Source organism: Lepisosteus oculatus, chromosome 1, assembly GCF_040954835.1.
Source record: "Lepisosteus oculatus isolate fLepOcu1 chromosome 1, fLepOcu1.hap2, whole genome shotgun sequence".
In the NCBI taxonomy this organism is placed as follows: Eukaryota; Metazoa; Chordata; class Actinopteri; order Semionotiformes; family Lepisosteidae; genus Lepisosteus; species Lepisosteus oculatus.
Window position 1 is genome coordinate 22,946,976 of NC_090696.1, and position 26,428 is coordinate 22,973,403.

The following is a 26,428-nucleotide window of genomic DNA, read 5'->3' on the forward strand; positions in this document are numbered from 1 at the left end:
GAATTACAGAAATGATACTAAGAATAAGGTCTATAAAATAAATAATTATAAGGTAAGGGTGCAATTGTCAAATTTTTAAAAATGTCATATTTATGTTTTTGAATCTCCTTTTTTATAACTATCCTAGTATTTGTGTTATTCTAAATATAGTTATCCCACTGAATGTAAAAATCAGCTAATGTCTTTTTACTTTTTCATGTTTTTAATTATATTACCAGGTCTTGTATTGAATAAAAATGACTAAATTCACCATACAGCACAAAACAAACTATTTCTAACTGTTTACAGAGGTCCTTCAGCTGAGTATACCTGAAGACCAGAAAGTGAGCATCACTACAGCAACCGTAGGTCAAAGTGCAGTCCTGGCATGTGCTATTCAGGGAACACAAAGACCACCCATTGTTTGGAAGCGTAACAATGTAGAGCTCAACAATCTGGATTTGGAAGACATCAATGTAAGTATCTAGACAAACCTTTAAAACATTATTATTAATTCTGCTGCAGAAAATTGCAGAAAGGGGAAAGAATGGGATTTTGGGTTCAGATTCAAATAAGTCATTAATTGGATATGATTTATGTTTTCAGGTTTATGGCCATATAACCAGTGGTGCTAGAATATAAGCAGAAATATTCAATTGTTTATATTAATTGAAATTACTTTAAAATGCATTTTTTATTAGCACTACCATATTGAGAGAGCATCTGTACATCTCTAAATGCTCATTGTCCCTTCCCCTTGTTTTATTATATTCAGTAGGGGATTTCTAACTCAGTTTAAAGCCAGTCAAATCACTGCATTCTCTCTGTTTATCACAATTTCACAATTACTTTGTTGGGGATTGTCTGTAACTGCATAATATGAAATGAATTAACCAGCCCTACTAACTAGCTGCCACCTCATGGCTGTGTCCTTGCGTTTAAATTCTGTGATGGTGAAATTAACCTGTGCAGGCTACTGTGCCTGATACATCAATCTGTTCACATTCCCTGTGAAGAGTAATTTAAGAAAGGTTAATTCTGCATTACTTCAGCTGCAAATTCTTTAAATGATGCTGTAATATTTTACATGCTGAGACCTTTTTTTAACCTAAAGTCTAATTCCAGTATTCATTTTGGGGAGAGGTCTCACTTCTTGTACTATAATAAAATAATTATTTTATTAATCATTAAACTAAGCTGACACTGGGGAGTATGGGGTAGTCTTAATTTCTTTCCTTTATTTTAAAATTGAGCTGACAAGTCTACTTTATTATCAAATGGATTGTGTACATACCTAACCATTTAGTTAAAGACATCCAGCAAAACTCAGCATCCAGTCTTTGTGTTATTTTTATTTATTTTTTTTTCATTGACGTCTACGTTTCTATCAATAAAGTGTGTTTAGTTACTCGGCCAGACAGAAGCACACTATACTCATGACCTTAGTGTATTTAGACTAATAACTACCCCATAGGTAGATACTCACATGAGATTTCTGAGACAAAGTGCATCAGATAAGTTTGCAGGTGACGAAAGGTAGCATACAGCCATTAATATTTAAAGTAGGTTACTTTAGTGAGAATACAGCCTGGCACAAGTTAAAAATTATAAAATATTTTGTTCTGAACAATACATTATTACTGTATTTATAAAAGGCCATTAATGTTCTGCGTGCATTTAGTGTGCTAAAGAAATCTGAATATGATAGATGATGATGCTATATTTATAATATATAAATGCACTGTGTGTATTCAAAATAAAGAACTGTATATGCAGAGAGTGGAGATGTGAACATTTCTAATTAATAATAATAGGAATACAGATAAAGATAGACTAGTCATAAGTCACATATTTTAGATATGAATGAGAGATTTATTGAATCAATTATATATATCTATACATATGTATGTTGTCCCTGCTCATAATTTACTTCATGGCAGCAGCCTTTGTATTTACCGTGTTGAAGGTATTTTAAGGTTCCATCTCCTATTTAAATCAGAGTGTATTAAAAACTTTATTTTTTATACAGTATGTGTCATTTTAGTTGTTTATCTTTCTTTAATCTGACGTCCAAAGGTTGGCACATAACTGTTGCATTTAATATTTTTGTCCTTGTGCAACTTACTTTGAAGAATTATATTTGCTGACTTAAATGGAAATCCACATAGAGTACTCAGTAGTGTAGCAACTGGTGACTGAGTGTGAGTATAAGAATTGTTAGGTGTATACTTAGAATTACTTCACCTAGTTATGTAAGTTAAGTTATAAAAACTTTTATATTTCAGGTGGGTAGCTGTGTCAGCATGTGTAGGCTGCAAAGGAACAAGTAATAGGTTTATTCCATGCTGAAAAAAGAAGAAAGAAAACACAATGTTTCGGCCTTGGAGCCTTCTTCAGGTGTGAGGAAGATCTTCACACCTGAAGAAGGCTCCACGGCCGAAACGTTGTGTTTTCTTTCTTCTTATTTTCAGCATGGAAAAAACCTATTACTTGTTCCAAAACTTTATATTCACAAGTGTTCTACAGTAGGTCTCTCAAATGCTGCTTTTCACTTCTTCTTTTCTTCAAAGATTGCTTAGAAAGATTTGTCTTCCATGATATTGCTGTTTGTATAATCCATTCTCAGCAGGTGTTCTTCAACACCTGGTGGGTTGTACAGTACAGTATATCAAAAATACTTTCTCCTTTCTTTGGATAAAATATACCAAGAATTGTGATTGCTCTAATGTGATGGCATCACCTTTTTAAAGGAGATTAAATTAACTTTCCAGGCATGCTGTGAATATTTGGGTTATGTCTTGTTAATATTGTGATTGAATCTTACACTTTATAATACTACCTTTCTTTTATTACTATAGCAAAAAATAGCTTTTTATTGCAAAGGATCCCAATGTGTTATATAGAAGCAGACCATTTCATCCTCTTTTGAAGTGCAACATCCACCTGGATGACACATGTTTGACTACTCAGCAGATCAAGTGAAAAAATGAGAAACTGCTTTATCAGTTGAATTAAGGGAGAAACTTAAGGTAGACCATATTGTGCATAACCAACATGGAATTTAGTCAGGAGATCAGATTTAACATTTCACAGTTACATATGACTAATTTGGATTTCCTTATTATCCCACTGCCATTATTTTATTATTAATGAGGTAATTTACATTTCAAAAGAATGTTGTCTCCAGGATAACCATGTTATCTCCTAGGAGAGAACAGAATAACCAAGTGTGAAACTTACTGTACAGAGCATGTTTTCATTTTTGGTAGCAAATATGGCCTCCATATGAAAGTCATTCTATAAAACAGTTATCATATCAATTAATTTATACTGTACATGTATTAAGTAATGATTTACTCTGTGATTTGTGCATATACTAGTATTTACTTTAAAATAAACATTTTACATGTAAAATCAATAGAATGTGGTATATTGGGATATACATTTCATATCTTACTACAGTATTATTTCAGTATCGTACTACAATATCTTACTTATCAGTACTGTATATCTTACTACAGTAATTGACACATTCAGCCATAGTTATTAAATATTTGCATCACACTTTTTTGTGGAAGAATAACATGTTACTAATATTGCAGAAACAAAACACAATATTTAACTATTTTTGGTGAATCTTTAACAACCGTTCTGTACAATTTATATGTAAGTTGTGTAGGGAAAACCGGTTCAGGGACGCCAAATATGTAATCATAGTGGCTCTCTGAAGGCACCAGTTCTGTAGGGTTTGGGCATTTACTGAGACAATTATTAATTGTAGCAGTAAATCACAAAGTTGATTCTTTTGATGGCTTTAGAATCCAACCATGCGACATAACTCAAACAACGCTCACACACAGGTACTAATACACGAGGATACATTTATTAATACATAGAATATGCCTTAAACCTAACAGATCTTATCGAGAGGGTTATCAGAATACAAAAGGTATATATTCGGTCAGTTACAAAGAGTTACATATATCAAGAGGACATACGTTCAGTATATCATTCATTAAGACCGTTTCGTAAAGTGAACTTGGTTACAACTTCTACATTAGATACTCAAACAAGTACATAACTCTTAGGAATTAAATTGATATCAACTGGTTGGGATAACAATTGAATTCTCGAGCTGTAATGCATTGAAGTTGAATACTCATCCAATCTTTGGGGATTCAGATCTCCTGCGGACTCAAAGAAACAGTTGCAGGCTGTTGCTGTCCAATCCGCGCTCTCTGGCTCCGTGCCAGGCTGTGCTGTGCTGCTTGCGACGGTGCGCTGCTGATGCTCATTGTTGGCTTTAACTAGCAAAGTTTGTGCACAGGAGAAAAGATGACTGTGGGTCCCAGCAAGTCAGGAAGAGGACCGGTTCGTTCCTGATGAAGAGCTAGTTCTGAATAGTAATTCAGCTGTCCACAGTTCCAACCTGTTCACGAGGCCTGCTGCTGGTTACTCTCTGGCAACCTCCACTTTAGACTCTTAGAACAAAGGAAAGTTCTGGCACTCGGACACACTGGCCGTTCCGTGGTTGTCCGGGCTGAGTCTCAGGATGGTCAGGAGGCGCGCTGCGAGAATGTCCTGCCCTTGGGAGCCTTCTGCTCCTGGGCCGTCCTGCCCTGGAATTCTCCTTTGAATTCCCTTTAGAATCTTACTGAATCTTGTTGAATCTGAATCTGAATCTGAATCTGAATCTGAATCTGAATCTGAATCTGAATCTGAATCTCGTTGAATCTCTCAGGCTCTCTGTGTTGCCTGTTTTTACCTGGAGGAACTTCAGCTCATTGATTGGCTGAAAGTTCCATGGGCATCAGAGTCCCACGTGGGTTACTCGGCCCTACCAGTCCCTGATTGGTTGATCAAGGTGAGATATGAGTCACTTAGTCCTGACACTTAGTAATGCAGTCCAGATGTCCAACTGGCACTCCCTAGACAGATAGGCGCCAATGGATGACCATTGATCATGATAGCCAGGCTTAGCTAAGTGCAGCCCCCTTTGGGAGCTGTCCTTATCAAAAGAAAACATCTTGCATGAATGGTTTCTCTGTGGCTGCACCACAGAGATGAACAGAGAAATGGGGCCTCATTTGGGAAGGCTCAGAACACTTAATTCTGCCTTAATAATAAGCCTCGCCGCTACAGTTGTAAATGTTATATCCCATTTCCCCATTAGAAATAAAAAATGTTATATTATTTTACACAACTTAGCACTGTTTTATAAACATGGCGAACACGGGAGTCCAGAATTGAACCCACTCTGCAACTCTGCTGAGATAATTCAGGTGGGTAGCTGCGTCAGCATGTGTAGGCTGCAAAGGAACAAGTAATAGGTTTATTCCATGCTGAAAGGAACAGAAAGAAAACAACGTTTCAGCCGTGGAGCTTTCTTCGGTTGACACGTTGTGTTTTCTTTCTTTTCTTTTCAGCATGGAATAAACCTAATATTTGTAGCTCTCCTGAGAGACAGCAATGCTGTCCACCACTCCACTATGCTACCCTATTTAATTCCATTGTAATAAATATAAAAAATAATAGTTACATTGTAATGAATATAAGAAAATTTTATGCACGGATACATTTCTGGTAAAGGCCAAGAATAATTTAGTATTCTGTTTTATACAAAAGTAATTAAATCTATATGTTATTAAATATGTATACAGCCTAATGGTTTTATGACAATTATTGAAATGTTTACGTACTGTAGAATTATTATAATATGATTGTGTTTCCCACTGGGATTTGGTGATATTAAAAGATCTGTAAGAGAATGTTTCCACATTGCGCATTCTTATTTTTTTCCATTTTTCTTTAAAATAAATCAGAACACATACTGTATGTTTATAGATTCCTAAATATTGGGCACTTTGCATTAAATTGTTAGTGGAAAAATTCTTCTTCAACAGAAATGTAGTTTCTGTGTACCATCCAGAGCTTAAAATCATATTCTTATTTCAAAACATATCTGAATATATGCCCCATTAAGAATTTCATTGGTTAACACATATCAGTTGTGAACAATTTAGTTTACACATAGAAATATCTAGCTTTATTTTTTAAATGCATCATTCTCCCATATTATTTTATCCAGATTACATATGTAGACATATTTCATGTCTTGAAAACAGACCACTGCGAGTCTCCAATCCCTCTCTTTTAGACAGTAAATTGTACCTTTTCTAATTTTGCCTGCATTGTAAGTCTGAAATCATTACGGCAGAATTTAATATCTGACTCGAGATTAGAGAAGGGATTTAGCATATAATATTCCTGACAAAAATGTCAAAATGTGTATTTAAAAACCTAGGGAAAAATTGTATGTGTTTATTCCCAGTGGAGTACTTGTTTGTCTAGATATACTTTATTGCTTTCTTGTTAAAGCATTGCTTATTGTGTTATTAATATTGGAAATATTAGATGAAGCAATAATTTACCAGTCTATGGAGATTAAGATTGATTTTGCTTTATTTGATTTACATTCTCACAAGATACAGTATTTTGCTGGAGTATAGTTCAAATAAATGTGGTATTTTTTGGATGCTTCATCGAATCTTGGCATATTTTATTTTCCTGTAGTCTGTAGTAGTCTATTGTGTAAAACACATCAACTGGCAGAGTAGTTAGAGTGTGCAGTTTTACCAGAGCATTTAAAAGTCTGTGTCATAGTTTTTAATTAATTTATCTGTGTTTCCTGCCCGCACACTACCATCCTAATCTTAACTCTTCCTTACTGACAATTAAAATTTTCTTACCCTTAGATTATCCTAATTTCTGTTTAGTATATTATACCATTCCAACTACAGTGTTTTCCAACAGATACCACTGCTGATTTCACAAATTGCTCCAGAGGTAGGTCCGTAAGTTGATATCTATTAACACCATGTACATTTTAGTCCATAAAGCTAATGAAGTAGCCTAGTTAATCTTTCCTTCAGGGCTTTTTACTAAATAGGTACATAAAATGTTGTCATCAGACAGTCATTGTGGTAGCTATGCATGCTTTTTGAAAGCCAAGTTGAATTTGAATTTCCCAACAAATATTCCAAAGCCTTCTTTCATTTTTGTTTGGTTTTCCACCTCCGTCTCCAACTCACAGCAGGTCTTATATACTGTAGGAGGAAGGTGGCCTCAAGTCCTACTTGTTCTGCCTGCTGAGTTTCATTTTATTTTCATTCATCTTACATTTAAGGGGTGACACAGTGTGCTCCAGTGCACAAGGCCGTGGGCAAAAACATACTATCAAATTCATTTGCAATGATGGGTCTCCTTTCTGACTTTTCTTAAGTTTCCTAGTAAGTTGAGTATTTGTATACATTTACACCTTTGCACTGCCAGGGAGTTTTCAAGTAATCATGAAACAATAAATACTTTTAAAATTAAAGGTTTTAAAACATTTAATTCACTCACTAATCTGAATAGCTTACCATTGAAAAAAAAAATTTCCAAGAGCTACCTGATCAATAGTCACTGAATGAATACACTCTAAATTGATACATACAGTATGCTTTACCTAATTACTAAAAAAAACTGAAATAATTCATTAGCTTTATGGCTTTACACAGTTTGTTTGTTTTACAGCATGTTTCACAAGCTGATTCTGCATTTTTTCATTGAAATGAAGCTGTAGTTTATTGGAATATGCAAAACTTAGATTTAAACTCCTCTGTACTAACTTTTTTGCACAGCAAAGAAAAAATGTTTTTCTTTTAGCTTTCCATTCAGTTCATTTGGTCATCTCACTACCTTAAGTTTGACATTAGTACTGCAAAGGCATTTATACTTGTTTCTCAGTAGTAAGCTGTAAGAGTGATGTTTTCAGCTCAGACATTTCCAGCTCTATGGAATGTGGCAGTGATTTTCAGTCTGCTTTTCTTTGTAGTAATTTATGCTATAATAGTATGCACTTGTCCAATTACTTCATCCAAAATCCTATAAGGCCTAATTACATTTGGTGAAAAGAATACAATAAATACATACACATACTTTATGTAAAATACTCAATTATAATGTGTGCATAGCATGCATATCTATTAATTTTCTAATTTGATTTAACAGACATTACAGTATTGCTTAAATAGTGAATAAATCCAATCTGTAATTGCAATCACACACATACTGCACAGTGTACAATATGTACTGTATGTGCATAAGTGTGAGTATATATTGTATATTGTCTTGATATGGCATCTAAAATAGTTATGCATTATGTATTATTGTCTCCTAAACATCCATTTTATTTTTCCTAAATTTGTACTAATTCTTCTCTGTAATTCAAAATTCACAATCCATTTTATTCACCGCCAATTTCTATGTGATGCAATGATGCTTTCTTTATTTGTAGCTAAACTCTTTTTCTTTATAAAAATCAAGCAAGGTTTTCAATGCAGTGAAGACTAATGGCTCCATTTCAGTAGGATTGATGCAGAATTTGATACAGACAGCCTACGTTGATAGCCACCTATTTGTATTACATACCTCATGTACTGTAATAGTCATATTTCACATTCAGCTCGACTGCTTTTCTGTTTTATTTTATTTCGAACTTATTATAATGGACATCTTTCTTTTTTAAAGTCATGAATAAATTAATGTCTACCATTAATTAGAGTAGATGAATCCATATTGTACTTTCTTTAAATTACATTTATTGTTGTTGTGGGCTGTTATCTCAGGTACTGTATCTCCCAAAAGCAGGAATTTTAAGACAAAAGAAAACAAAGAAAAAGAGGCAGACAGAAAAAATGCACTACTCCTTTGATCACAATGTCCTTGTTAATTATAATGGCATCTCTGGATATATGCTCCTTGTTAGATTTAATTTGATTAATCCATATTTATTAAATTATTTAAACATGCATCATTTAAAAATACAGTCGACAGCAAATTCAGAAGCAGTAATTAATTATGCTCATAATATGGCTTGATTGTAAGATTGTAAAGATGTGCAATGTCAAATTGCACAACCATACAAACTTCATTCAATACTAGTATAAAAAATGAAGTAACAATTTAATTTCCATTAAACATTATAGTTACAAGGTATTATATACATTTCCTTCAAACAATGTTGAAAAAGCTATTGCAACTTGGTGCAACAAATTGCCACACCAACTTAAACTTTTAAATGTTCTTTTTTCCCAGTTCCTCATTAACTTGGAGTACTTGAAGTTTTTACTCCATTAAAACAGTACAAAATAAAATATATTTATCACAATCATCAGAATTAATTTACAAAACTGACATTGTTTCATGCTTCTTTGGACCATGTTCTTTCAACATAACATTTTGGACTTCACCTTCCAACATATGACCCTATAAGCATGCTTGGTGTGCCTTTTATGTATATATAAAAAAACACTTTAAATTTCTATCTCTGAACTGAAAAAAAAAACAAGAAACAGTTCTTTAAAATGGGTTTTATGGAAAGGTGCTGTCTGTGTGTTTAAAAAACTGTATGTCCTTGCTTTTTTCTAACTTATAAGTGAAATTGATATATTTTACTTAAAAAGAATAAATCTTAATGTCATGCTCCATCTCAGTTTTAGGTGTGCAACTTAATTTTAAATGTCTGATGCAATATTGATTTTTCTTAGCATTTTAGTATTAGTATTAGTATTTGTATAGAAATACAGTACATCACTATTAACCACCCATAAAATGTTGAAGTCTTAAAATATCATTGGAAGTGGTGAGGAATATATATTTCTGTCCAGTAATTATGGCTTTGTTTTCATGTTATTGATATGCTCTTAATATTTAGAGTGTCTGTTCATATTTCCCCTTTATGTACAGTATACAATATATGTGTTGAAAGACAACACAATACAGTATATGCTATAATTAAAAAAAAACAATAAAGGCTAATGGATCAATACTCATTTATTGGCTCTCAGTAAAGTCTTTTTTAGCTTATTTTTTAATAACAGTGGTAATAATAATCAGCCAAAAATAGACACAGAGATAAACCTTTCTTGCCCTCTCCACTGCTCCTCTTAACAGTAGTTATATGATCATCAATGATGTATAGAAGAATATAAACTCAGCCATGAATCTAAACATCATAAATAGAATGGAATGCCAAAAGTTCCTCCAAGCTTGAAATGATTGACAAAGGGATTCCAGATTAAATAAAACTATTTCCTTTTGTCCTTGTGTTCAAATATATATATTTATAGTCCACTGTAAGAGAAAGTCATTGTAAAGAAATTACTCTAATTTTTCCAATTGAGAAGGATTACCTTATTAGCTACTGCCAAGGAAAGAAGTAAAAAAGAGGAACCATGTTTGAAGATATTGAGCACAGAAATGTCCCCAATAAGACAGATTATAGGACCTGATTTAATACTCTGTACCATTATACTATAGATAAGATTGATCATTTTGTTCTATTTTGTTACATATACTGTATCCAGTTCCAAAATGCATGAAAAAAGTGTCAGTTTTTGTTGAATACATTGTTGATATGTTTCAGATCTAAATATTAGTATAGTTACAACATACTGTACCAGATGCTAAACTTTGTAATTGATTAACTGAGTTTTTATATTGGGGAAAAAAATTAAGTTGTTCAAACAGATTTCATGCCAATTATCATCAGATTTACTTAATACAAGGTCAATATTCCTCTTATCTCACGGAAGATAAATATAGCGTATAGTTTAAAGATACAGTCATTTTACTTTTCCCCACCAATTTTTCAATGATATTACTGTATAAGTGGGGTCAGTTCAAGGGAAGTTTTAATTTTACATTTGATCAAATGTTGAAGGTGGTTGTACTGAAATATCTGAGTATCTAAAAGAAAATGTGCCAGAATCATTTGATGAAAGGGGAGGAAATTACCTGCCTAAGCTTAACAATTCTCTTTGACATCCATGCTGCAAAATGAATAGGTTTATTCCTAATAGTAAAAGCTTAGGTTATGCCAAATTGTTGACACTAGGGAAGAATATACTTAAATATATGGTGGAGTTTTTGCCAGATCTCTAATGTTACAGAAACGTATGGATTACTGAGGAAACTAAGTTTAGTAATACACCTATTAATACTACTAAAAGTAAATCTATTAAAGGTTTTTTAATAGATTTACTACCAATAACAGGGAGGTAGTTTTAACACAATGGAGTACTGGCAAATTGCTCAGCTACTAACCAGTAAGGTTGTGCCTGTTCTTGATTTAGCCAATTAAGTAAACATCTCAGTTTATATGAAATGAATTAGGAGAAAAAATCTGAAGCAGATCATCCCCTACGTTGTTTAGTTTTCTGAAGAGTAGTGAAGTTTATATGAGGTGTTTTACTTTTTCTAAGAAAATGTTAACTATCCAACTTGGAAAAATACAGAGGACTGGGGAAGTTCAAAAGCATTGAAAAATTAATTCAATTTTCATTTCAAAATTCAAAGAATATTCATACTTATTCTAGCAATACGACCTACTGTATAAGAAAAATAGAAAGTCTTTTAACTGCCTAAGTTGTATTACTGAATTTAGTAATGGGTCCATATTGAGGATAGATAAGTACCTGTATGTAACTATTCAAAATTAGGAGAATTGAAAATGCCCAAATAACTGAGACCTGTTGTATCCCATCTAAATAGAAAATATTTAGTCAAAGTACCCCAATTAAAACTTCAGTATCAGGCAAATATATATTAGAACCTGATATAGAACTAACTTAAGATTAAGTATTAATTAAGAATGTTCAACTGGGATGTTATAGATAAAGTAATATACTGTATCATCAGCATATATTGTAAACTAATTATGTGTTATAAAGAACGTTTCTGAATACCTGGAATAGCTTCATTATGTTAGATTAGAGACAAAAGCTCAATGAAGATTACAAAAAGAAGTGGCAATAATGGGCAGCCTTACCTGGTACCACGATATAACAATTATTTTTGGAAATATGACTATTTATGAGAACCAATGTTTTAAGTGCAGTATAAAAATTTAAGCGAACTAATAAATGTTTGTCGAAAACCCACAACACATGGGTTTGAAACAGAAAAGTATCTGAAACAAAATGGAACAACTGACTCTATTCCCCATCTAAGGAGTCCACAACAGCAGAGGTAGCAAATTGTTTTGAATGGTACATTACAAGCCAGTCTGGTCTGGGTGGATAATATCATTAATAACTGAGATTAATCTATTAGCTAAAACTTTAGAAATACTTCTAAAGTCTGAGATTAATAAACTAAGGCAGTCATTACCACACAAAGAGGAATCACTTTATTATCCCTTTTATGAACAGTGTAGTGTTCATATGATCGGTCAAACTATTGAACTTTGATATTTCATTAACTGTCCTAATGAATACATTTCAGTTGTTTTTTTTAAATAAAAATATTAATTGATTCATCCTTAAATATTGAAGTGTTAATGATCCATCTAGATGACCTAAACCAGTTATAATTAAATGAGACCTTAAAATTTATCATGATCTGAAATTATTATCGGATGTATGAGAACTTGTGATATACAGTACTGTATAGGAGACAGTTGAATTAATGAAGGATCTATTATTGATTTAGAGAGAACAAATTAACAGATTTATTGATCAAGGTAAATATTGCTACTCCTTTACTTGAGTTATACATTGCAGAAAATAGATTTGAAACCCACTTATACTGTGCAAAAGTCAGTCATGTTCAAAGTCAAATGTGAAAAAAGACATACTATACTTCTGCCTTCAATTTCTCCATCTGGTTAGATATTTATCCTTTTTTAATTGAGGAATTGATGCCATTGACATTTTGAGACACAATATTCAATTTGTGGCATTAATTAATAAACTATACTTTTTGAGCAGCAATTCCATTGAATAGAATTGAGATTCTATTGAATTCTCATACAAACGTGCACAAAAAAACAACCCACATCATTCATAGATCGATATATCCAATCATGTTACAATAAAGAAACAACAGATAGATTATTGAAAAGTAACAACAACAACAACAAGGACAATAACCTGCAGATGTAACACAACAAAACAAAAAAATATATAAATATATAGAGGCATAACCTATGCGATATGTTTATTAAAACATATTATCATACATAGCAGAGCAAACAGTTAATAGCCCTGCAGTAGCATAAAGCCTATATTATTTATTTCACTCTGGAGGAGTTCAAACTCAGCTTGTAACTTGGATTCAGTACCCTTTATGTTATTCTTCTGCCTCTTGAGATCCTCAGTCAGCTGGTGGGTATATTTAAGGATGTTTTTCAAATCTCTAATACCTCCTCTGAGAGAATCCAAAAGAGGGAGAGGTCCACTTCTTTAATTTTGCTTTAGTGGAGGGAGTAAATTTAAAACTCTGGGACATCTCTGAATCACTGAGTGGCATTGTTTGGTTCTCACAATAGCCAAGACCAGTTCCCACACTGCTTCCATGCGAGTCTCAGGCCACCATCTTCTCCCACAGGGACTTCTCACATAAATCTCAAATACAGCAAAGCCTATAATGTTAAATTGAAGTTATATCTCTAGATATTACACTTTATCTCCTGATCTTGAACACGTAGTACATTTGACAGAAGAAGGAAGTTGCCTTAATTTCTTTGAGTCTGAGAAATCAGAATTCTCTGGATCTGAGATTAATGTCTTAAACTGTATGAAAAAAAATAAACACACATCAACAATTCCATTATGTTCCACACTACCAACATGATTTCTCTTCTTAAATGTGTTAAATTTACATAAGATTCAGGCAATCAAGCCCATTTGGTTACTAAAAGCTAATTGATCTGAGAATCTAATCTAGCGTTTTCTCAAAAGAAACCAGGATATCAGCTGCAACAACTTGTTTTGCTAAATTTTTATTTGATAATTGTGCATTAGGATACATTATTTAAAAAATGAACAATTCAAATTCTCTAGTTACAGTTCATTCTATGCTGAAAACTAGAAAGAAGAAACATAACATTTCAGATGTTAACTCCTCTTCAGGTCTTAGGCTCATCCAATCTCAGGTTACATCTTTCTTTTTCACTTTACGTTTTATCCATAAACCTTGTTTTCTCATCCTAAGGTTATAAGCAAGAAATGTTACTAATTCCAAATGCCACTGTTACGACCCCAAGTGTCTAGGGGTAAAGGGGTGTAACACTTAGGATAATTCTTTTGGAAGCGGGTGGGTTTTGGTGAGGGACTAGGAAGCGTGATAACAAGGGTAAGGAACTAGAGTGGTGCCAAAGGAAAGAAAATAACAAACAAAATGGAGCTGGCTAGGACAGTGAGGGAAAGCTAATCCGACTACAAAAGAAAACCCGAAACACACGGTCTTCGTCGTCTTCAACATCCTAGCTAACCTGCACTGACTACCCAAAACCATACAAGACAAATGGCACTCACCCGTACTAAACTAGTGTACTAATACAAAACTAAGTGTGTAAAGTGTACCCAACAACCTAAACTAACCTTATATACAAAAGTTCACACAAAAACACAAGTGAACCAGGAATACAAATAAGGGAAAACAAGAGTAATCAACAGGAGCAGGGTACAAAAGAACACAAAAGTTGAACATTTAACACTTTAGGGCAAGGTAATGGCAAAACAAGGATAAACACACAAACAAACGAAAGTACAAAGAAACTAACAAAAAAAACCCAACAAAACAACTAAGCCGAAGCTATACAAAAATACACAAACACAAAGCAAAACAAACCAATAAACGAAGCAATAACCAGAAGCGAAGCGAATAACCAAAACCAAACGGGACCGAAGTCAAACAAAAGGCCTCTCCTTGCTGAAAACCTCCATGTTATATAGTGAATAAAATGTGTTCTGATTGGGAGAGAGCTAATTGATGATGACATCATTCGATGAGTGTGGTGTAATGGTGGGCCAATGGGGAAGGGAGAACAATCAAGGGTCAGCAGTGCGGACATAACAGAAAAAACACACACAGAACACACACTGGGACGTAACAACCAGTTTATTATACCAATTAGAGAGAAAGACAGTCCAAACATCTTTTGTTAAATTTTGTTTTGCTGCATACTAACTTTCAGGAATATGTGTTTTTCTTTGGTCATCTTTACTGTATCTGCCATTTACTTAACTTCAGTGTGTAACTTTTTGCATTACATTAATTTACAGACCATTACACTGTGTAACATTTATTTTATTATTATTTGAAAATTGATTGTTTATGTGTTATACTTCGCATTATATATTTATATGTAACAGTTTTATTGTTATGAAATGGGATGGTTAAGTAAAAATAAAAGAATTATAAACAATAATAGCCAGGTAATATTTATTTTGTATACAATCTGGATGACTAAAATTAGCATTTACTGTATAAGCTAATTGTTTATTTCTGATTGCTTTTAAGAATCTAATTTAATTAAAGAAAAATAACCAATAAATGTTCATGTTTTATTAAAATAATTTCATTGAAATCCATCCACAATATTAATAAATTCCCTTGTTCTAAATAAAATAAACTTTTGAAATGTTCTTGTTGCAATTCCTTTTTCATGTGGTTCAGCAAATGTCTTGATTAATTAACATGAATGTGATTATAATTAAAAATCTCAAATACAAATATCGCTTTTTCCCTGGTAGGATTTTGGAGATGACGGATCTTTGTACATAACCAAGGTTACCACAACTCACATGGGTAACTACAGCTGTCATGCAGATGGCTATGAGAAGCTTTACCAGACCCATATTCTCCAGGTGAATGGTAAGAACACTGTAATAATTAACAGTTCTTTACACCTGGGGTATGTTGCTATAGTCATTCCAATAGCATTTCAGAAAATCAAGGTGATACACAAGCTAATTGGTGTGCTGTTAGTATTTAAATTGTGCCTGGCTTTCATGTAAACTGAACTCTACTGGCTAATCACTAATAAGTAAATGCTTACTCAATAGATGGTAATTTTTATGGTATGCTTTAGTGAGCAACAATGTTTATTTATGTCATGTGTTAGAATCTTACAATAATATTAAAATGGAAATGGAACATTATCACAGGAAAATGTGCAGAATTCAGGAAATCAGATTTTCAGATCAGACATTCAAGGATCATAGCATGGATGGTAATATCAATGATTTTAATAAAACTAATACTGTTAGGCAGTATTTTATTTCAGTATTGAAGCAGATGCTTTAACTTTGAAGTCAGGTTAAAATAGTTTGATGACAAACACAGTCGCACTAATTTTATAATATTTCAGACTAATCTTTTGTACCTAAACTGAAATATGAAATTGCTGAAGAGGTTGAATCTGGTTGCTATTTTTAGTTTGAACTGGGACTTGGACTGGAACTGTGTTGAGCCTAAATTCCTAAAGCATATTTGAATGTGTCATGATTGCCAGCTCATAATGCAAAAACAATATGTGACTTTAAAAGGCATAGTATACAGTATATACCGTATATATGTATGGGGGGGGGGAATGTAGAGGGAATATTTGAAAGAAAACCGATTGAAGTTAGACAAAAAAACATATGGTAGCTTCACTACTGTGAAGTACAGTATACAGTTTGGCACAAAAAGTTGTGTTTTTATTTATGAAGGAAATATAAGAATGTATTTTAATTTTGGTATTCTTGCTATAACTATTTTTATTATCTAATTTTTATTAGTTTTAAATTTCTAAAACAGTGAACCAAATATGAACCAACGGTACAACATACTCCTTTCCCATCCTCACCCTCCATCCTTGGTACTGTATGTGTGTTTCTTCCCTCCATGTTTCAAGCCAAAAGATACCTAAAAAAGAATGAACAAGCTATAAAGCAATACAACAAAGAGCAGTGAAAATACCAACCTCTACTTTTCATACAAACATCATTAATACCTTGCCTCTGATAGTGATGAAAAATAATTGTCACAATGGGCAATTACACATCTCCCTTCACATTCCTGAATTCCATCAAAATCTTAGAAACTATATGCACACACCTTTCTATAGCGTAGGTTTGTTAATAATTGTTGAATGTGGAATTGGATAAAAGAGCAGAGTTTTACCTTTTTGTTTTAAAATAAGACTTTTTTAATAATGCTGATGCTGATTCATCAGGAAAGATAGACGGAGCCTAATTGTGGGATAATAGGATATGTAATTATCTCAAATTGTGCTGGAAGACAGCAACTGTCATATGCTTGAAGTTATGTAACAGGACTCATTGGCACTGAGTGTGTTGCAGAAGGTGACATTACTGTCTTGTGACCTGGGAGACCTAGTTTTCTGGCATAGCAGGATTCACAACTCTCTAAAGTGTGGTGCTCAGTGGCTCTGAAGCAAGATGTATCAGTGAAGGCCCGTGATTGAATCCTGGCAGGGGCTAAGCCATAGTCATCACACTTGGGTGCAACAATTTAGAAATAAATAATTACATTGATTAACAAATTAATATTGTTAAAAATTAAAAAATAGTAATGTAGGATGCATTTTTGAGAAACTGCATGTTATTTTTCCCAAATGCAACAGAATACAAGTAAAAATAAAATCAATCATGACACAATTCAAATGCAGTTTGAAAGCTCAGAGCCATAATAGGAGCAGTGCAAATTTAAACTAGACAAAAGGAGCATCTCCATTGTCACATAATTTGAAAAACAATTACAGAAAACCACGTGTCTTTGTTACTGAATACTAATATATTTTCAAGTGTATTATAGGATTCAAAATCAGTATTTTATATACTAATTTTATCTGGATTTATAATATAAACATCTGTTTCAATCTGTTTTAAGAGATTTTATTTTTAAAATGATGAGGTTGATCACGGCAGGATACATCCAGGACGTGATGCCAGTCTATCGCAGGGCACACACAGACACAAACACAGATGCACACACACCAGGACCAATTTTCTTAGAAGTCAGAGGATGAAACTGGAGCAACCAGTGAAAATATCGTCATTATGCTGTTTTGATACACATAAACAGTTTCAATATTCAATTTGTTTTCAATTAAACACACAAGGTCACAAATAAGTCACTTTCTCACTTTATTTCTTAATATTTCAGGCTTATTTAATAATAAGGCTGTCATCAGTGGACAGATTTGTTCTCAGTTCAATCATCTTTAATATACTGAGTCCATCATTAAATTAAACACCTTGTTCCATTGGAGCACTTAACACCTCTTGAGGAATTTAATGAAACTTTGCAGTTTTCTGACCTTCCATGACATTCAGTATTCCCATTAACAATGACCTCACAACTTATGCCATTTAAAATGTAATTAAAGATAAGATCTCCTTTTAATTGGTTGAAAACAAATTAGTTGGCCTCAAGGAAACTTCCCCAGCAATTGATTACCATCGGAACATTTTCCCTATTTTGTTGCATGTCCCTTTTGTTCTAACAAACACTAAGGTATTCATAATCTTCTATCTGACTGTCACTGAATTAACTTTTAATGCCAGTCTAGTCATGATAGGTAAGAATCGATTTGCTGCTGTCCCTCAAACTAGTCTTCAGGTTGCATCATATGCAAAACTTATAAAGATCAGAAAAATACAGGAATTATTGAAAATTGGTGCAGAAACTAAAGTTTGCACATAACCATATACAGTATGGCGGTATTAAACCTTATATTCCATCATGGCTAAGAATTATAAATTACAAAATTCAGCAGCCAGAATCCTGACCAGATCTAGTGCAAGTGTTCACATTACTCCTATCCTGGAGTCCTTGCACTGGCTTCCGGTCAAATTCCGCGTAGACTTTAAAATCCTCATGCTCACCTACAAGGCTTTACATGGCTTGGCACCTCAATACCTGTCTGAACTTTTATCGCCCTACTCCCCACCTCGCAACCTCCGCTCTTCAAATTCTGCCCTCCTTACTGTCCCCCAAGCCCGTCTACATTGTATGGGCGACAGGGCCTTCTCCTGCTATGCCCCCAAGCTCTGGAACTCCTTGCCCAAGGATATTAGAGAGTCACCTTCTCTAAACTCCTTCAAATCCAGACTCAAAACCCTCCTTTTCAGAAAAGCCTTTACTTAACTGCTTCCATTCTTCACCCCTCTGCTCTTCTTAATACCATCTTCCACGGTCTCCTCTATTGTTATTGTTGTATTGTTGTAATTATAATTGTGTCCTGTCTTGTGAAATTTTCTTATTTATTGTTGTAGTCTTCTTATTTATTGTTATTGTCATCCTGTAAAGCGCTTTGAGAAGCCACCTTTAAAGGCGCTATATAAAATAAAGTTTATTATTATTATTATTATTATTATTATTATTATTATAACTGTGGTGTGAATCTGATAAAGCTCTGACAGGATGATGGAGTGAACCAGATTGATACTGAAGAATTTATATTCATAATATTCATCTGGATTTTTTTTTCTCATTCACCTAGACCTACATTCTGGTACAAAATGAAGGATTAACATGTTGCTGTTCTCTAACATATGCTTCAAAAGTTTTATGATTGTAAAGTGAGCTGCAATCTTTAGGAAAATGTAAAATACATTTAATGTAATTGAAAGTGAAATTCAATTTTGCAGGTAACAAATTACAGTCTCCCAAATGTAAAGGTATATTATGAAATATGGACCTAAAAGAATGTATAATAGTCATGAAATAAGCAATAAGTAAATCCGGTTTAATAATAATTGTTTGTTTACTACTTTGTTTGTGTTGAAATAAATGGATCTTGACCAACTGTTATTTAACTGTGTTCATGTCACACATTTCCTAGTTGACAGACATGCTCTGTCTTTTCTAAATATTTTATATGGTTTCAGATTACTGTTTAATTTTACTGGATCTTCTGCACTTAGAGAAATAAATGTTTCTGTAATCGTAGATGTTGCTTCTGTTTCTGAAAATTATTACTTTTTTGTCAGTTAATAAAACAATTTTCTTTTTAACAGAATAATTAGGATTGAAAGTAATTCTGTGAGAAAAAAACATTGATATGACTTTTAATTAAATATTTATAATTCCCCAACAGAATAGCATGAGTACCAGTGTAATATACTTAACAACACAGAGCACCTACTTTATCTGGGTTTAAGTTGAAGTTTTAAATATTTCACTTTAATATGAAAGAAGATGCAATTGTGGCAGGAGTATGTAAAAGGTGTCCTAGCCATGTTGTTGAAGCCAGTATCCTGGCTTCTTTAAAAACAAAACGGTCCTATATTCTTATGAGCTAGCCTTACCATGGGGGTAAATTGTGCAATAAAGATATGCCCCCACCCCAAACACTATTCATTCTCTCATACTCACAATGAGTAAAATGATACCGGGTGCACAACTTTATCACTCAGTTTACTCTCCTGATGCAGCTGGCTCGCTAAATATCAGTATATTCTGAAATACAGTTACTTCCTCTATCAACGCTGATGTTACAGGTCTATCAAATGCTGCTTGCTCCCAGGCATTTCATTCTTTATTAACTATCTTTTCCACCAGTTTGACCCAGGATCATGTCATTTTCACTGCTCCTGTATTACTTAAGTGATTCATCACATCTGCATCTATATAGCATATGATAGAATTAATACTTTTGGAATATTTATAGTTTTCTGCTCGAATGGACTTTGCATCACCACATTAAAATGAAATAGCAGTATTTATTTTAGATTAAAACAATATATAAATTGTACAAATGTATTAATTAATGACAGGTCAATTTGAGTTTAAAACTATCTCCCACATCTTACTCTCAAAACAATATACAGTACAGTAGATAATAGCCTGTGCAGTGGGCTATGTGTTAAGATCTGTTGGCATCTGTGAACAAACCTGGACATCACATGGAAAATAATTAATTTTACCAATCTCTTTTCAAGGTAATAAGAAAACATACATTAATATATTACTGCTTAAGTAATTTATGGGTCTCAGTGAGAATTTTTAAAGTAATATACATAGCATATACAAACACAGTACAGTCTTCTTGAAGAACAGAGAACCATAATTGTGGTACTGTACTTGGAGCCCTTCCATAAAAACATCACTGAACAAAATAGTAATCGAGATATACTGTATAAACAAATTGTTTTATAAAATAATAGATGTAGATGCATTTGAATCGCAACCAAACATGTTTGTCAGGTTATTATTTAAATCAGATACTTATCAATATCTTTGTTCTACTCATTGTATCAGGACTTTGTAACAATTCCTTTTTCATATTATTTTTTAGACATACTATGTAATGTTATATCTATGTAATTGGACTTTTTTTTTCCTGTCTCCATTTTGTCTTAAATTTTACCAAGATTGACATTCAATGGTTTATGTCACCTCAACAGTGCTCTCTCGCTAATGGGGTGATTTTAATATGATTTATGCAATAGGCATGTATCACAGTAACATGCATGTATCACAACTATTAATAATTAAATAAATAATAATAAATAATAATTGATAAACATTTAATTAAGCCTTTAATTAATCACAATTATAATAATACAGTATAATACAGTATAAATGTTTTATACTGTGCTCTAAAACATATATGAGTTAAGTGATGTTTCTTCTGATGCACTGTATATACAGTATTATTTACAGTATATACTGTACATTAAATCTTTATTCTTTTTGTAATCAGATGGTCTCTCAGAGGCTCATATCAGCCTTATAAGTGTTCAGAACAGAGAATATTGTATTCAACATTTTCCTTACTGTTTGTGAAAGTTGTAATTCATTATTATTGTAACTGCAACAGACTTGTTAACTGCATGTAGTAGACTCAAGCAGGTTAAGCACATGAGATAAAACAGATGGCACTGGTTATACCCTCTGTTCACTTAATTGGGTTGTGCATCAAAGTGTGTTTTTACATACTAATTGAAGTATAAAGAACCAAATCATTATACTATTGTCTGTTAATGAATACTGTACCTAATGAACAGTTTTCTGTGACTCAACGGAGCTTATTAAAAATAAATGTTCTATTTCTATTTTTCTAGATAGTGTATAGTTCTGGGTGATTAATGTACCAGTTAATACCAAAGGGAGCTTTATAAATGTCTTATAAAATCTACTTTTTAAAATAAATGTATTCAACAGAAACATGGTAGATTAAATGACATCATGATAAGATCTTGCTGTTGTTGTGAAAATATTCTAATCAGTTTAACAATATGCCTTTATATTGTGAAGCACGTGATTGGTGTATAGTTTCAAATAAAAAAAGGGCTTTAAAAAGAAATGCAATAGAAGTTCTCCTTTTTTAACACTGAGGTTCTTATTTTTTAAAGAAGAAAAAGCTATTTACTTACATACAAAGGATGCAGCAAATGTACTTGGTGCTATTGAAAACTATGTTAATGTGGAGCAAGAAATAAAATGAACTTGGCATTCACACTTGAATACCTAGTCCTTTATCAATGGCTGCTTTCACTGCTTTCAATGACTGGGTTTCTAATGTGTACATGTTATTTGTTTTTTTTCCCACCACAAAGTTCCCCCTGTCATCCAGGTCTACCCAGCTAGCCAAGCCAGAGAACCAGGAGTAACTTCCAGCCTCAGGTGCCATGCAGAAGGCATCCCCAATCCTCAGCTTGCATGGCTGAAGAATGGCATGGACATAACAACAAAACTGTCAAAACAGCTTACATTGCAAGGTATTTAGTAATCAAGTATTATTGATTTACTAAATTGAAGAGAGAATATTTACTATATTTACTATTTACTATTAAATATTACTAATTACTATGTACTAATATTCAATATATTTAAGAGAGAATGTTTACTATATAAAGTTTATTATTTTTATTGTGATTATATTGAATCACAGACCTGGTCATCCTCTGGATTCTCTGCCATAGTAATTTCCACTGCTTTTCCTGTGCAACTGCTGCCACCTCATTAGGTTTCTTTTCACAAAATCTCTTTGATGGCACTAGTGAATTGCTCCCACCGAATGTCTAATGGACTCAGATCAGGAGACAAAGTTGGCCATGGCAGAACCTCAATAGGGTTTCCTTGAAGCTGTGCCATTGTGATTCTGGTGGTATTGCATTTCCATGGTGGAAAATAAACAATTTGTGATTGGCTTGCAGGAATGAAAAAATGTTGACTCAAGAACTTCATCAATGTTTGCTGAACAGTAACAGTAACATTGCGCTCTTATCAGAAATGGATCAGAGCTGCATCAGAGTTGTTATTAAGTTAAAAGGATATTCCTCTAAACTTCACACTTACTCTAATTACACTTACACTACTCTGCTGGTTGGCTTGAATAATACAGCAGTCAGCATAACATTCACTCTCTCATCAGGTCTGTCCAAAGCAAACATCATTGAGCAAAATGCTCTATCAATCTCTCTGTCACAACCTCATACTGTTTGTTATATACTGTAGCTTAAAGAAGACAGTGATTTTATTTTTCAGTTGTCAACATGTTACCTCTCAATGACCTCTGAGCTGTCAGTCAATTTTCATACTATCTTTATACTGACATACTGTACAAGTTATGATTTTTCCGTAAAGTTTTGTGTTGTAGCTACTGCAGTTTGAAAATGATGTGGCAGATGTGAACTGGTGTGATGATCCTGTCTTTGAGGATGTAGGCTGTTACTCACAGGAAAGGTGCTTACAGTAGGCTGCTGATTTTTGAGGCTGGATATCTCATTTTTCCAGGCCACCTTTCTCAAAGATGAGTCTTTTCCATTCACGACAATAGCAACCAGACAATTTGCAAGACTTGTGTAGTATGATAATAAATTCTGTCAAATATTTCAGTAAATTATTATATAGATTCTTAATCAACCAATTTTTGTGACAATTTAATTTGTATCAAATACCAAACACTGAATATATGGTATTTTATGAAATGAGTATAAATTATTTTATGAATACATAAGTGACCTCAATATTGTGTTATTCTAAGGAATTATACTATTCAAACAATCAACAGATATTGATTGCTATTTATAAATGAAGGTACAGTAACATTAGGTATGTACCCAAAGAATTATTAATGTAAAATGTTGTGTTTTTTATTGTTGATCAATACATTGTACTGTATGTTTAACAATCAAATTCACAAATTATATCTAAAATACCTATAGAAAGTCTACACACCCTTTTCAAAGTTAGAATTTTGAAGGACTTGCAGGCCTTTATGTCAAAGACAGGTCAGTGTATAACTGTCCCAACAACATTCCAAGCTCTCCACAGGTTTGGGATGCATGGGAGGGAGGCAAGGAGAAAGTCATTATTCAAAAAGCCAGAATTAAAAATAATTTGAGGTATGCAAAACAACACAGTGGAGATTCTGAAGACAGGTGGAAGTTTTGTTGGTCTGATGACACCAGAATATAACTTTTTGGCCTAAATAAAAAACATTATGTTTGGTGAAAATCCAGGAAAGCACTCCACTCAGGGAACACCATCCCTTCTATAAACCATGGCGGAGATAACATTCTGTTATGGGCTGTTTCTCTGCAGCAGGGACTGGGGCACCAGTCAGGATTGAAGGGAAACTGGCTGAAGCAAAATACAGATGGATTTTTTAAGAAAGCCTTTGATCCTTTCAACATGACAACGATCCTAAACACATAGACAAAGCAAGAGTGGAGTTGCTAAAGAACAGAAAGGTAAATGTCCTTGACTGTCCCAGTCAGAGCCCTGACCTCAATCCAGTTGAAAATCTGTCGAATGACTTGAAGGTTACAGTCTGTCGATGGTCCCCTTGCAATTTGATTGAGTTTGAACAATTCTGTTAGGAGGATGAGGCAAACATAGTCAAATTTAAATGTGATATGTTGGTAAGGATCTGCCCAAACAGAATTCTGATAGTAATTCAAGCAAAAGGTGCTTCCACCAAGCACTATCTCTGGAGTGTGAACACTTTTCCAAACCGTTTTTCTAAGTTTTTGAATGCTTGAGCATTTGCTTTTACTAGGAGGTTATGTGTTACATGTAAAAAATAAAGGTGAAATACATTTTGAGTTATGTCTTGATCGAAGCCGGTTAGGCCACAAAATGTGTTACTTTGCAATGGGTGCGTAGACTTTCTATAGGCATTCTATATGAATTCTAATAATTAAAAGTAAATTAGTATTAAAACTGTTCTCTTGTACAGTACACTGATATTTTATTTCATGCACACGAGCTGTAGTAGGCAAATATCAAGGACGTTTTTAACTTAAACTATGCCAGCATGGCAATCATAATATGAAGTGCATCTGTCAGAATTAAAATTTGCCAAATAGATTTTATTTAAGGGATTGTATTTTGCAAGGATCCTAATCACCTACATATGTTCAGAACAACATATGTCTTAGAATTAAATACTGTATTTGAGCAATATTTTGGCTCAATATCTAAAATGGCCAAACACAGAATGTTCAAAACTTAATGTATAAAGAAAATGCATACAGTATAATACCTTTAAAAGGAGATGACACATTTAAATGAATTGGACTAATAGAGTAACTTGTAAAGTCATTTTAGCAAATGAAAACAATTCTGGCAACGCTATATGGAAGAAGTTAATGCATTAGAAAATATGAGGTATCAATATTTCAGTCTTACATCTTTTTAAAAGGATGGATCAGAAGAGAATAGTTTAAAATAAAGAAGATATTTTGCTTAGAATCAAGAAAATTAGTCTAAGGAACATAATTTGTAATTTGTAATGGAAAAATTAGAAAAGAAAATTGTTTGACAATGTTTGCTGTGTACAGTAAATATTCCTAATCTCTAATTATTTTCTTTCATAAATTAAATCATGGTACTCAGGCACTGGTTATCCAGTGGAAGAATCAGAGTGGATATTGTATATTTACATCCGTCTTTGGCCTAGTTGATGTTTGATGCATGTCTAACTTATTTACTAGATATTTTATTTTGCCAGTCCTAAATTATCTTTGGCTTTAAATTAATTTGTATTAAATTAATTGTATGTAAATTCATTTACATATTGAAATATTTGCTCTCAAAGTTTTCCAATGTAAAGATTCTATCAATATTCCTTTCAGTTTACAACACATTTTACTGTATGCAAATATTTCCTCCAGAGTTTATGTTTTTAAATGACAAAATGGCAATTTAATATTACTTTACTACAGAGTAACTCATTACATCTCTTCGTGTAATGACCCCAGTATTTATGGGATACATAGACAGGTTTCAAATTAAATGCAAAATTAAAGAATTAGAATTTAAATTAGCAGTCCCCGAGAAACACACTAGAAGGCTGTCTCATAAACAGATGATCTTGAATTAGATGTCACTATAATAATAAAGTTTTGTTTGGATTGCAGGAAGACAGCCTTTCTCATGCATAGAGAAAGGTAGAATTATCTTCATGGCAGCAGACCAAGTCACCATCTAACACTACAAATTAAGCTTTGTATAGAACTGACCTCTGAGTGGTTAAAATTATGGTGCTGTAACTTCCAACATGATAGTGACAAATGTGAACAAATTCTGAGAATTATTCTGGAAGTCCTGACTTCTCTGACTAAGATAAAAGTACAATCAATGACTATGAATATGTCTT

The 26,428-nt window shown here is 33.1% G+C and overlaps 1 protein-coding gene across 4 annotated transcripts in view; it reads left to right on the forward strand.

The window, feature by feature from the left end:
* Positions 1-26,428, forward strand: part of fstl5 (follistatin-like 5) — a 266,449-nt gene that overhangs the window by 194,111 nt on the left and 45,910 nt on the right. For 2 of the 4 annotated variants that reach the window (XM_069187730.1, XM_069187734.1), the window contains exons 7-10: positions 289-455; positions 6,793-6,825; positions 15,561-15,681; positions 22,380-22,541. In XM_069187730.1, the coding sequence (XP_069043831.1) occupies positions 289-455; positions 6,793-6,825; positions 15,561-15,681; positions 22,380-22,541 (483 nt within the window). The remainder of the gene's footprint in view (positions 1-288; positions 456-6,792; positions 6,826-15,560; positions 15,682-22,379; positions 22,542-26,428) is intronic. The other 2 variants (XM_015344712.2, XM_015344713.2) reach the window with 1 other exon arrangement.